The sequence below is a fragment of the Platichthys flesus genome, chromosome 14 (genome assembly GCF_949316205.1).
Source record: "Platichthys flesus chromosome 14, fPlaFle2.1, whole genome shotgun sequence".
NCBI classification, from domain to species: domain Eukaryota; kingdom Metazoa; phylum Chordata; class Actinopteri; order Pleuronectiformes; family Pleuronectidae; genus Platichthys; species Platichthys flesus.
In genome coordinates, this window is record NC_084958.1 from 6488641 (window position 1) to 6502609 (window position 13969).

Consider the following 13969-nt stretch of genomic DNA (forward strand, 5'->3'; position numbering starts at 1 on the left):
CTGCTTGTCATCCTGCAGCCACTCCGTATGTTGCGTCCATCAACACACACATGTTGAGTAGGATGCATGTTCGCAGGTTGTAAGCCTCAGGGCAGAACATGGTGTCTAATTGTAGTGCCGCGACCGATACAAAGCGTAGTCTTGAATAAACAGGATCAGAAGGTAGAGCTTATCAGATTATTCTGATCAGGTGATAACTAATAAAAAAAGCTCTTGGCCTCCTTTGATTTTAATGATTCATTACAATGCCTGTTACAGCTTGAGAGTTGTGGTTTGGCTTTAGTGTTTGCAACTTTTTTTTTTTTTTGCTTATGGTAAGATTACAGATTGATCCTAGTCTCATTTCCATCTAATAAATCGTAACCGCTTAGTTTAGCTTAGTATAAGGATCTGAAACAAGGGGGGGGGGGGGGGGGGGGACGCCTCAATCTCTCCAAACAAAAAAGAAACCAAAACATTTAAGTTGCAGTTTGACGTGGCCTCCTTGAGAATTTCCATCAGCTTAACATCTTACTAGATCTCACCAAACCAGACATGCAACCACTGGGAAATTAATCACGAGGCTCTTCAGTGAAAACAATAAGCTTTAGTGACAGATATAACAGTATTGCCATAGAAAGGTTTTCATCCTCTTCACAGGCACTTAATCCCTGTAAATCAGAAGAAATGTAGTGTTAGCATTGAGTCTATTTTTTTTGACATTCCAATGTTGATGCTCTGCTTTCAGATGAGAAGACGTAGATTTTGCCACAGTCATGAAGCCAGTAATGTGCCACAGGCGGCATCAGCCCACCCACATTACTCACTGACGCACCCAGTCAACTTTGATCAAAGTACATTTTGAATATTAAATTATGTAAGAATAGAGATAAATATAAACTTCGGATTAGAATGAAACTATTGAAAGCAGCTATGGGGAGCAACGGGACGTGGTTGCTATGGTTCTTACAGACAGACGCATGGGCTACTCGTGGTCTGCCCGTATTAGTGAAGAAGGGATTTGGGATATGTGCGTATTCCATCTGATAATCACTTTGTCATATAATACGTTAACAACTTCTCTGCTATTGTGTTTGTAATTCTAAAAAAGGTAAATTCTCTCGCATACACAGACACACTAGGACACAATCCATTGATGCCACCAGCAGATATCCAACCTGCATTAGTGTCCCATTAAAACATCCATAAGGTTTTTAACATCCTGGGTATGCTGGTGCAAAAAATGATTTGCTTTGCACTATATAGTCAATACATAGCTGTATATTTGATTTACAGCTGGTTCTTCTTCTTCTTTGTTTGGTTTATTGGCCGATGGAAACCAACGTCAAGGTGTATTACTGCCATCCACTGTGTCTTCTTCTTCTTCTTCTTGTTGGAAAGTAAAATAATCACAGTTTTTCCTGGGTTTATTTATGTTTTTAAGTCCCTGTTTGCGGGAAAAGATGACCTGCTACCTTCTCTTGCTGGTTGTTGTTTCCAAAGTTACAATGTAATCGCAATGCAAAACCCCAGCCTGACATGAGTGACACTCATCCAACTCTCTGTTTGGAGTGTATCTCGCTATCGTCTTTATCACGTAGGATTCAGTAAGTTATACACCAACTTGAGAATGAAGCTCGCAATCAGCATTGGATTATCTGAATGCTTGTCCCCTACATTGACCGTAATACCTATATTTAATGTTAGATTCCATGCACAAAGGTTACAAAACCAACTCATCATACATTATCACCCACATACTGGAGAAACACAAAAGCATTCCCCTGTATCAGTTTCATTTACAACTTAAATTGACCATTTATATGCAGGCTCTTTCGTTTCAGTGAAAGGAGGAATTTAACTTGAGTCATCGCAGGCGGAGTCACAGTCCAGTTCAGGCACCTGGAAAGAGAAAGATACGCATATCAACAATCAGTTGTTGACCCTGGAGACCTCACGTCTCCTTTTCAGTGAACGATCGCTCTGTTTTTCATCCGGTCCATGTATAAAAAATACTGGAATCAAATCAGACTTGAAGAAAAATCTCATTGGAGCTGTCATACATTTTTTCTATTGCTTTTAGTTGCCAGAAATGGCAAAGCTTGGATTTAAGCAATGTGTAACTTTTAAGAACACATTATGAACTGTATGTTTGACATGATATGTTTCCTGGGAAATACGCTGGTAACTGGTAAAACATAAATCTTCCAGGAAGCTTACAATGCAAAACCCTCATATTTAAATTATGATGTTGCCAGAGTCAAAGAATAGAATGTGGTAAAAGAAAATCTGTTTCGGTGTGTAAATGTACATTGTATTTTGTTCTTTTCCATATTCACAAACATCCAAACTTCATCCAATGCACACATTTTTGGATTCATTGCATATTTAAGAAGCCCAGAGTACGTGTCCCCTAGGGCAGAATCTTGGCATTAAATTAGTAATATTTTCAATGTAAACTAAATGGTTTGATACTCTAAATCCATTTTCAGGCATGAACTTTGGGTAAAATCCGAAGAAATTAGCAACTGAGTTTACCCAGAATTTGCCTTTCACACATGCACAACACAGCCGGTGGTTTTCTGCACAGACACGTTCATAATAGCAACAAATCCTCCACATTATTCAGACGAGAGGTGGAGCAGCCGGGTGCAGCAGACAGAGGCAGGAAGTGACGTATTAACTCCGCTGCAGACATCACGTGATGTTCTAGAGAACAAACAGACACTGGTGTCAGCTCTTATTGCTTTTTCATTTGGAGATATTTGTTTTCTTCATAATTGTTTTCATTTTTGCGTCTGTGACGTCTCAGAAGCTTCATCCTCCCTCCCACTCACTTGTGATGAATCCTGCGGGGGATCCCCTGCTGTGTTCACACATCGACCTCTCCTGGATTTCTACGGCCTTTATAGTAGGGGGCCAGCTAAATAAAATCTGTATAACAAACTCACCTCCTCTGGAGAGAATATGGAGGAACTGCGGAGATCAGTGCGTGTCTCAAAGCAATTAAAGAGCCTACAGCCATGCTAGCAACTCTGTCAGGATGTGCTCTGATGTTACATCAGTATGCAAACTGACAACACCATCCCTAGAGCACCATTATCTGCTCAAATTAAGAACAGAATTGATCTTATTTTGTCAAAACTGTACAAAGGCGTGCAGCCATCACCTGCGAGGGTCCTGCATATTTCAGTGACAAACCCCTAACAGATTTATGATCTGCTTGGGTGGCCTTGTTTGGAAATGAACTCCTAACCCTCTACGTCTTATTGACACCGAATACACAGCGTGTTATGCACAATACATCACCCCTTGGCCTCTCACTCACCCACGCTGTGCTGCTGCTTTCTTTAACTCGTCTATAGCCCATGACAGAAGGCAAAGAGACAAGGCAATTCATAAAGCGCCACGTCATCAGGCATCAATCACAGGTATTTGAATTTGTCTTGATTGTTACGCTTGCGACTTTCTTAAAGTTGGAACAGGTTGAATTATTGCAATTTAAACTCACGGTCCTGCCGTTGAAATGGTTCTCAGACTTTTGTTCCCGTGGTGAATCACTTCCTAGCTCAACATGTGCTGAGATGTTTGGTCTCACTGGGACACTTCAACCCCTTTGGGACATTTCTCGTACTTTGGTGTGAGTGTGAAACTTGGCGCCCGAGTGGTCGTGCAGCAAGAAGTTCACGTGTAAAGTGGTATGCACACACGCAGAAATCAAAACCGCTCTGTGTGAAATAATAACCTCAAATGTCAAGCAGTATATGTTTTCCTTCTGCCTGTTACAAAAGCCTGACAATAGATGTGATTTTGTCCCTTTGTTGTGTGTCTCTCTCTCAGTAACACAGCTCAGTCAGTGAAAGATGAGCTAAGTGGAGCAGACAAGATGGATGTGGAGCTATCGCTTATTGCCTCAGAGCACGAGGATTGCTCCTGAACAGAAAATATGGACTTTATGGCGCAACAGCAACCCTAAACCATCCCCCTGTTATAGCACACGGTCTTTCTCCCGTTACCTCTTTAATGACACGCCTATTGTAAGGCAGTATCTTTAAACAGAAACCCACTTGAAATGATATAAGCTGGCTATCTACGGCCGGTCAGCTTATTTTTGACTTTAAATACTTTCTGGTCAAAATGTTGCAGTAACTACCAAAAAGATACAGTGAAATCATTCACACACTTCTCAGATGGGTTCATTCTGGTATAATCCAGAGATTTTATTGGGGGGCTACTTTCTAAGAAAACAAAAAGTGAGCAGTAATCAAATCCCAGTTCAACGTTTAAGGGACAGATATTTGACAAATGTGGTAAAACATGTTTAACTCTAAAAATAATCCTATTTTCAAAAAGTATTTTATTGGCTCATATATGATTGTGAAGTATAAGCAAATGACAGGCATACATGTCAGTCTGTGAGAAGCTGATGTTCCCGAAATACCTGTTTGAGACGGGTTCTGAAGATAATACAAATAAATAGTTTCACCTGCCGTATGCTCTGTGTGACCCCTTGATCTAATGCTAATTAGATCTAGCTGTTGCTATTTGACACCGTTGTATGTATATCAAAGCTAAAAAGCTAATCTATCTGCATGTGAGCCTGTTTGACTGAGGCCTGACCACAAGTGGGAGGAACCAGTCACTCACATGGGCTAAAGTGGAAAAAAACAAGCTATTTCATTTTTGACTTTAACATTCTATCTATCTATCTATCTATCTATCTATCTATCTATCTATCTATCTGTCAGTTTATCTATCTATCTATCTATCCATCTATCTATCTGTGTATCTATCTATCTATCTATCTATCTATCTGTCAGTTTATCTATCTATCTATCTATCTATCTATCTATCTATCTATCTATCTATCTGGCTATCTATCTATCATTATCATTTTAAATTATTTCCCAGATTTTGAGCATGGTACTTTCACACCTGTGTCTTGATATCTTAATTTGCGACACCTTTCTTTTTCTGTGTTTCTGTTTTTATCACTATGCTTTGGTTTCTTAAACATTTCTTGATTTTAAATTAACAAGGAGCAATTGGCCAGATATTCTTCCAACTTATCATTAAAATGTGCGATAAAAAGCGTATCTGTTTGTGACATGAGCACACCGCCATGGGAAACACACTCACACAGACAAAAGACGTCCCAACAGGTGGAACAGGTAATGGCCCTTCAGGTGAAGAGTGAGCTGGTGGCCAGGAACGGGCAGACTCTCAGTCGGTGCTACAAGAGGTGAAACTGAGACCGAAGGGAGAGGGGTTCTCCCCCATACTCTTGAATAAGGTGGACTTGGATCAGGTAGAAAGACTCAGATCCTCTGCTCATCACTCCAGCACACTATGAAGTTAACTATGTATTTTATTGTCCTGTTCTAAAAGTGCATAATTCATTCACAATCCCTGACCCTATTTTTCATCAAGTAGGATTATAAATGAGCTGGGATCTCGCTTCAATAAGCTAAATGCTAAAAACAGGCATTTTACAACATGCTTCATTTGATCGAACTTGAACAAAACAAAAAACAAAGAGAAGATATTGCAATAAGAATCTTTGTCAGTGTCTTCTACCTGGATTGCGCCACTTTTTCACCCTGAGATATTAGTTTTCTTATTTATTTTTTCTTTTCATTTGAATTCTGTTGAATGCTAGAATCCTCATCAGGACCCCCACCTCACCCGCTCGTTGTGAATCATGCAAAGAAACTCCTGCTGTGTTCTCACTTGGGCTCCTCTGGAGTTTCCTCGGACTTTATGCCAGGGGACAGAAAGTCTGCAGAAACTCGAGAGGCTCTCACTCTGACGTGCGTTCACACATCTTCTGTTCAGTGCATGTCTGAAAGCACCTCAACACAACTACTCTCGCTGCAATCTTCAAACAGCTGCTTTGTGTAATCCATTCTGAATTACCATGTTCATGTTTTGCAGTTCATCTAAAACAAAAATTGAAACTGCTTAATGGAAAGGTTAACTTTTGATTTCTGACAAGGATGACAGCTGGATTATTGTTAACTTGTATTTTGTAGTGGGAACTAAAAAGGCCCTGTTCACAATCCCAAACCACATTGGACTTTTTGAAGAATCAAAATGAACTTGTCTACCACGACCACATAACTACAATTTAATTTGAAAACGCACCAAGTCTAGACTTCTAGACTAGTTCCAGAGTTTAAGAGCATGAGAAGTTTGCAAAGACTGCCGGCCCTGTTCTTGTTTGAAAAAATCGGGAATAAAGCATATGAACCAAGACCTTGTGCTGCCCAGGACAACATCTGTCAGCAGTGCTAGAGAGCATAAACAAGAGCAGGCAAGTCTCTTGAAACCAATTTCCTCTTGAGAGCAATAAGAGTTGGTAATTATTGTGGAGACTGTCTAGGAACAATGATCAGGAGGTACAGGTTCATTTGAGCTTATTTCATTTTGAACAAGGAGTTCTGAAAATCTGATAACCTTGATTTAATCCACAGTGACACTCAGACTAAACAGGTACTAAATGTAAGTAAAGGGCAATAATAATCATCACAGTCAAATTTTCATCAATGGCAATATGACAAAAGTTCAATATATATATATCGATACACATATTTGAGTGTGATGTTTAAAAAAAATCTGTAAGAAATGTGCGCCGATACGAACATTTTGATCATGATAATATTTGTGGACCTAATAAACGGTTCCAATTGTAATGGAAATTGTTTTTATTTATAAAATAAATAAAGCAGTGAGTATTGATTGAAGAATTTCTGTCACTATGTGACCACTCTACTCAGGGGGTCGTCATTACTGATTCAGCTTCTAATTACCTCTGACCCTGATCACACACACACACATGATAAACGTAAATGAGCCGACATTCTGCTAAGTATGTGCCAACCTGATCTCATTAGCCTAACAGCTAGCTGCTAATGGCCTCATTAGTTCTGAATGCTACTAAACCATTTAACCACCATGAGCTTTGCAGACTGGAAAAAGATAAACCATTTAGGACCATTTAGGTTGGAAGTTAAACACTACAGCAGACTGGTAATCCTTTGTTTAATATAATGACATCATGTTTGATCTGACATGATCTGACACTGTTGAGACTTCATCTCAACAGTTTTTATTCCAGCCTTAACGTAAAACCTCAGTCAGATTATCTCTTTTTCTTCTGTTTGTATTCAGGTAAATACTTTTCAAATGATTCAAAAAGAAATTGACTCGCTGGAGATGTAATAACTGAATTCCTGCAATCAAATCCCGTCTGCTCAGAGTCCTCCACTCCCGCCGTCAGATTGTTTGACCCAACAGGCGTCAAACTCTGGCCTCAGGAAGAACAGAGTTACTGATTGGCCCGTGTTGATGCTGTTCTTCTTTCCCATGCTTCTTCTCCTCGGTCTGCGTTTGTTCTGGTTTCCTCTCCTCCCCACCTCCCTTTGATGTCTTTCTGGAAGGTAAGCAGTCCGGCTCCGCGCCGTCATCGTACTTTCTTTTTTCCTCTTTAATCACTTTGTTGTTTTTTCATGCCATGCACGGCGGCATATTTATCCAAGATAACAGTCGGGTTTCCCCTCACTTTGTGGGTGATGAGGATAATTGCTCCTACTAGGGTGTGTGTGTGTGTGTGTGTGTGTGTGTGTCTCCATCCGCTCTGCGCTCTAGGTTGTTTCTGGTTATTCGGAGCACAGCCACTGATTGGACAAGAACACCAAAAATCTATATACTGTATGCAGGATTGTGTGTGTCTCTAAATGAGAGACAGACATTGACTTTACAGGACAGTTGTCGGAATGTGCCGTCACACATTTACATTAAAGAAACTTAGCCTCCAGTCAATAAAGTTTCTGTGAAAACTCCTAAATCTTTCCTGAGCATCAAAGCAAATAGCAAACAGGTTGAGTATGAGAAATAATTGTCAGACGTGAAGTTACTCAAACCATCTCTTCCCAAATAAAACTAAATACCAGAATTATACTCAATAGATACGTAGCATATATAACTTCAGGAGCTATGATTCTTCAATCAAAACAATAGTAAAAGAGTTTGAGGCTGTTGTGGAGCAGCATGGGGTCGTGGCAGCTTCACCACCAAAGCCGAGGAAAATCTACCTGACACACATCAGGAGTAAATCATGTTCATGGATGAGGTAATGTATTAAAGTATTATTCACATTACACAGCAAATGGCAGTGAATACATGTGATCTGAGTGACCACTTCAAACAGTGGACAGAAATACAGCCAACTGGCTAAGATGGCTAGAGTGTGTTTTCCCTTCGTCAAAAGTTGTTGACCCCTGGGAGTTATAGCAGACAGGGGAAAAGTCACGGATATGACACAATTAAAAGGTGAATAATTGTTGAATATTTAGTTTTTTAATTCAATCAGGCCACATCAAATCAAAAAAAGGCCTATGTTTGATGTTGAAAGTGTAAACAAATATCCTCCTCCTTTGTTCAGATCTGACTCACCATGTATTGGGTTCTCTCAGTGAGAATCCATTCAGTAGCTTTTGTATCATCTTGCTGACAAACAGACAGACAGGGGCAAACACACGATGTCCTGTAAAAACAAAAGACCAAGTTTCAGTTATCTGCCAAAATACTGCAAGGCAACAAAAAATAGACTAACTCCAAGAAAAAAACTGAAGTTTTGAAAGTAGAAATACAAACACTTGGAAGAGATAACAGCTTCTCTGTGTTTACTTGGGAAATATTTGAGTGTATCCATCGTGAGGTGCCTTGCTTCTCTGTCTGTCTGCTCGAGTGTAATCTTAAGTAATTGTGTTTAGAAAACACTTTAGCAGGGAGACTTCCTCCCTTTTAGAAAGGAGAGTGACAAAAGGAGAAACCAGAGCCCGGGGTGACTCTTTATCTGGATCTGTCGCTCTCTTCTGGACCAGTTGCTTTTTACATGACCTGACTTTGATGATGCCTTTGATGGAACAAGACAAGATAGAGGACGGCTTTCTCTGCAGGGGAGCTCACTCAAGGGTTTCAGTGCCTTCTAGAAATTATATTTCAATATAAAATCTCAAGCTTATTACTGCTCCTCGAAGGTGCTGCAGTAGAGGAATTCCACAAACACAAAATGTACTATATAGACATTTTCAGCCACTGGATGAAAGTATAATGTGTCTGCATTCTCAGTTGCTGCAGCTAAAGGTCACTGCAGAGTGAAAGTAGAGGAAGCAAGCGTCCACTGTTCCTCAGGAAACAGAGTCCATTTCCACTTGGCACATGGACACGAGCGGAATTTGTTTTGCGTAAGCCCAGCCGGTTAAAAATAACGGAGTATAAAGGGAGAGAGTTGCAGGACGCTGCCTCTCACAACACCTGCAGACAGACAGAGAGAGAGGCAGAGAGGAGCAGAGAACGAGATATTTGCATTAGTGGGTTTGGTTGAGTGGCGGTTTGGGGGATTTAAATCAAATCAAATTCACTTTATCTAATCTGATCTCATCTAATAAGATATGGGACCAGGGACTTGTGTCACGCTAAAGTGGGATAAAGTTAAAACGTTTTTTGTTGATCAGAACTAGGACAGAAAGAAAGAAGTAAAGGAAGAAACTGCAGGAAAAGTGTATTTTATTTTATTAAAACCCCCGTCTATGCATGTGTAAAACAATAAAGGTGATATATATATCAACCGTCTTTGTTACAACACCACACATTGTGTTTCTTGTGTTCTAAATGTTCAACAGTATGTTCCTGAAGCTGTTACATTATGTCCTGTATACATCAGTTAAACCCCAGAGGGGCCTAGCTCTCTCATGAACAGACCGTTTTCCAGCTTCAAAGTCAGACTTATTTAAATGGGAGGAGTAGAGCTGCCTGGACTCATCAGTTAAGATTCAAGTAAGAACCGTAATTTTATTTAGTCAGTATTATAGCTGGGGGGTCTGAGGGGGCGGACACACACGCAGCAGACATCTGAAACATGCTATCAGTTCCAGCAATCTTCACCAAATGCTGAGATGCAGTGACGCATTTGAGGTAATTAGATGATGAAACTGTTTGTTTTTTTAAGATTGTTCACCAATAGGTGAAAATGTCAGATGAAAGTCCGATTTTTTTTACCTCTTTATATGTATTATTAGTTCTCCCTTCATTCTCCACGATCGAGACCCTTCCACCTGCACATTACCATAGTGATGACTGCAGGGCACATTACAGGGCTGCTTTTTTTTGGGGGGGGGCTCATTGAGAAACATGTAGTCCTTTGTTGACACCCGGATTAACAGGTTGTTTCGATGGTCTACGGGATGAGCCGCCTCTTCACACGTTTCTGTTTGCGTTAAACACGCAGGGATCAAGTCGGGACGCAGTAATGGTGTGAATATGCGCGTGCGTGTGTTAAAGAAGGAGGCTGGAGTGAAACTGTGCGAAACTTTTACGCAGCAAAATGAACGCAACAAGCGCAACCAATGATACCTGCTTGACCCAATACGTTTCCCCCAAAGTATTAATATTACCGATGGAACGTTCGAACTGTAACTCAGCACTTTCGGAATCCCGAGTCTCCTGCGGCCCGGCACTCCGGCGAGGTTCAGTATCGCCCCCTGTGTCTGCCTCAGGGGAAAGGTTTGCTCTCACGAGAGCAGAATTGGATGCCTCCACACTGCACACACCTTTATCTCACTGGTGGATGTAAAATAAAGAGGTGGAAGTGGCTAAATGCTCTGGCTAAAAGGCAGATTGGGAAAAGTCATCCGTCAAAAGTTAATGCGTAAAAGACGCGTAATTGATATCCATTTGCTAGAGTGATGTTCATAAATGTGGATGATGGTCATACACTCAATAATTATGTTACGTAAATCCTTTCTTGTTTTGTTTCGTGCCACAGCTGCTTTACGCACATAATGTCATTTAATGTGCGTGCTGTGCGTGCTTGCGTGTGTGTGTGTGTGCGTGTGTGTGTGTTTGTGTTTGTTGTCAAGGGAGGGTGGGGGCTGTAGTGGTGGCCACACCTCCCAGTATGGAACACTGGAGCTATAAGAGGCTCCGACACCACTGTTGATACTTACATCCTGAATCCTGGAACGCTCCTCAGCTGTCGACATTACCACAGACGCGTTTTATGGACATAAAGGACCGCGTCAGTTCTCACTTCCAGTCCCGAGTCCTCGCCTGTTGTCAACTGTGAGCGGTCAGCATGGCTGCGGCAGAAGCTGCGATACCCGTCGGGACGTCTTTTCCAAGTGTCCAAACCATGGAGAGGAAACATTTTGACAACGTAAGTAATCACTCCTGAGTTTCCAACAGTGTGTTTTCTCTGGTGAACAGTGTTAAGGTTAACTTTGGTTCAGATTGCTGTGATCGCATGAGGCTCACTCCATGTCCCCTCTGTGTTCCCGAGCAGCTGTGCAGGGAGGAGTGTGCGCGTCAACGCAGCGCGACAGGTGGCGCGGGCCAGCCGCTGATTGAGGTGGAGTTCAGCATCGTGCAGGCTCCCGCGCCGCCTCCAAAAGACGACGACGAGCTGGGCAGGTTCCTGGACCTCGAGTTCATTTTGTCCAACACCATCCACTCCGACGTGCTGAGCACCAGCAGCGTGTCTCCGCCTCAGCAGCAGCACTGTGCGTACTCTCTGCCGGAGTCTCCGGAGAGTTGCGGCTCCGTGCCTGACAGCAGCGACCACCCGTCCCCTCACCTGGCCTCGCAGAGCTACTGCGGCACCGCGAGCTTCACGGGCTCCAGCCCGGTGCGCAGCCTCATGGCTGAGCTCCTCACGCCCGAGATGGGCTACCCGGGCGAGAGCTCGCCGGGCAAGGCGCGGGACGTGCGGGAGTACACCGAGCTACGCGCTCTGAATCCCGTCACCGTCCAAACGACGTCCGGGCACCAGCATGTGGCCACATCCCCGCCGCCGCTTGGACTCAAAATCAAAGACGAGCCCGTCAGTCAGTCCTGTATGATGACTGCTGCTGGCGACTTCATGGGACAGATGTTTGAGAAGCACCAGTTACGCGCCGCGCATCCCGCAGCGTTCACGCACCACCCCGCTTCAGTTCTAGGTGGGCTGCCGGGGTTCGGCGCACAGCCCATGCAGCACCCTGTTCTCCAGGGCCACACAGACTGTCACCTACAAATGAACTCGACCATGAGCTCTCAGCATCATCAACACCATCTCCAAAACCAGTACATGCACGCGCCTTACCAGCCCCACTACACGCACCAGAGTGCGCCACCGTTTCAGGGACAGTACAACATGCACAGGGAGCCGGTGCGCGTTCACCAGCAACATCACCCGGCCTCAATGCAGGGGATGATGCTCACCCCTCCCTCGTCGCCGTCCCTGGAGTTTTACGGGCAGGACGAGGCGGGAGGCATCAAGCAAAAGCGAGGCCGCCGGTCGTGGGCAAGAAAACGCACCGCGACGCACGGCTGCGAGTTCCCCGGCTGTGGGAAGACCTACACCAAGAGCTCCCACCTGAAAGCCCACATGCGGACACACACAGGTGAGCGCGTTAACTTTGTGTTGTGAGAGTCAAACAAATCAGATTAGTAACTGTATTTTAATGTCACTTTTTGCCCTGTTCATGCGCCACGACGACCTGTATTCTAAACTGAATTTGCTTTTGTCTCTCAGGTGAAAAGCCCTACCACTGTAACTGGGAAGGCTGTGGCTGGAAGTTTGCCAGGTCAGACGAGCTCACCCGTCACTTCAGGAAACACACTGGACACCGGCCCTTCCAGTGTCACATGTGCGAACGTGCCTTCTCCCGCTCGGATCACCTGGCTCTCCACATGAAGAGGCACATGTAGGCCACACTGACCATAAAGACATTTGAAATCCATCTTGGGATCATGGTCAGAACATCCCAGAGAAGTTTGCAGCATTTTATTGAACAACCAGTTAACTGAAACTTCATGCCTTCGTGCCTTGGCAGAGCAACCACATCAAACATGACTAATGTATCCTCCTTCCTTGTCGGGAAAAAGAAGGAACACTTTTTTTTTTTTTTTACATTTGATGTGCATATATGAATATCTTTGGCTAAGTTATAGTAGTTTGGTATTTAAGACATTTCCTCACCTTGTCTTCTAAATAACTTATTGATTGTTGGTGAGTATCCTGACAAGACTGTTATCTGCTTCCCAAAGGGGACAACGCACTGTGGGCAGGTCCCATTGTACATATATGTAAATAGTATTTTTGTAATGTTTACATAAGTCTACTCAAATCAGGTCAGGGTTTTTTGTTAATGCTTTTTATGAAATTGACTCTTTTTAGTACACAAAACAGATTTTATAGCTCCACTAAGCATTGAAGGTTTGTCCTACATCTCTTTGGTTTTGTTAAGGTTTGCTTGAGCAATTCCAAAAATTCAGGTACTATAATAATTTTCAACATAGTCAGTCACCCGCTAATTCTAAATTGTTTCTTAGCGACGCAATGTTGTATTTTGTTATGGAAAATTAGTTATTTAAAGAATTTAACGATTCATTCATTGTATTTAACGATTCATTGCAACCATCAGTGTTCTGTACTTGAACAGAATTGCCACTCGGATGCATCATTCTCCAAGAATGCTGTTGTTTTTATGTACTTAAGGGCTCAAAAATAAAAGTACTTTTACAGATATGTGTGTCATGGTATTTTTCCAACTTCAACTATCAAGTTTTATTTTCAAACATTTGCATTTCCGTTTTACCAGTGCAGCAGACAACCGAGCACATGTGGTTGACAACAGGTTAGTAATGGCCAACTGAAACATGGTTACAGTTTGAAATTAGTGTTCACAGTATCTAATCTGTCCAGATTCCTTTTGGACAGTTTAGTTTCCTTTTTCCATTATCTGTGTAGTGAAACAAAAACCAACATTTCATAACACCCTGATCCATATATAAGATACATTTAACTGCTGTATATCACATTTTCCATAATATAGAATGAAATACTTTGCGACATTAATTTGATGTTATTGCAATTTGTTTAAGTTATGGACTCCCAGCTGCTTGGCTAGTGTCGCCATTTATTAAAGACTGCCCCCTAGTGTTCATA

The 13969-nt window shown here is 42.4% G+C and overlaps 1 protein-coding gene and 1 long non-coding RNA gene across 3 annotated transcripts; one reads left to right on the top strand and one right to left on the bottom strand.

The window, feature by feature from the left end:
• Positions 1–583: 583 nt before the first annotated feature.
• Positions 584–11116, bottom strand: LOC133968918 (uncharacterized). Of its 2 annotated transcripts, XR_009924153.1 has the most exons (4): positions 10989–11116; positions 8434–8524; positions 1796–1881; positions 584–650 (listed from the first exon to the last, which is right to left on the bottom strand). It is a non-coding gene; the product is annotated as an uncharacterized LOC133968918 (long non-coding RNA). The 2 variants fall into 2 exon arrangements; XR_009924152.1 differs by having other exon boundaries at positions 621–1881.
• klf17 (Kruppel like factor 17) lies at positions 10912–13547 on the top strand. Its single transcript, XM_062405175.1, has 3 exons — positions 10912–11197; positions 11324–12422; positions 12554–13547. The coding sequence occupies exons 1-3, from the start codon at positions 11117–11119 to the stop codon at positions 12727–12729; spliced, it is 1356 nt and encodes a 451-aa protein (XP_062261159.1). The 5' UTR covers positions 10912–11116; the 3' UTR covers positions 12730–13547.
• Positions 13548–13969: the final 422 nt, after the last annotated feature.

What these genes read in the sequence shown, in the direction of transcription:
- klf17 (XM_062405175.1), top strand. Translation starts at nt 11,117, where the DNA reads ATGGCTGCGGCAGAAGCTGCGATACCCGTCGGGACGTCTTTTCCAAGT. An exon ending in AGAGGAAACATTTTGACAAC is followed by an intron (nt 11,198 to 11,323) that starts GTAAGTAATCAC and finishes GTTCCCGAGCAG; the next exon opens with CTGTGCAGGGAGGAGTGTGC. An exon ending in CCACATGCGGACACACACAG is followed by an intron (nt 12,423 to 12,553) that starts GTGAGCGCGTTA and finishes TTTGTCTCTCAG; the next exon opens with GTGAAAAGCCCTACCACTGT.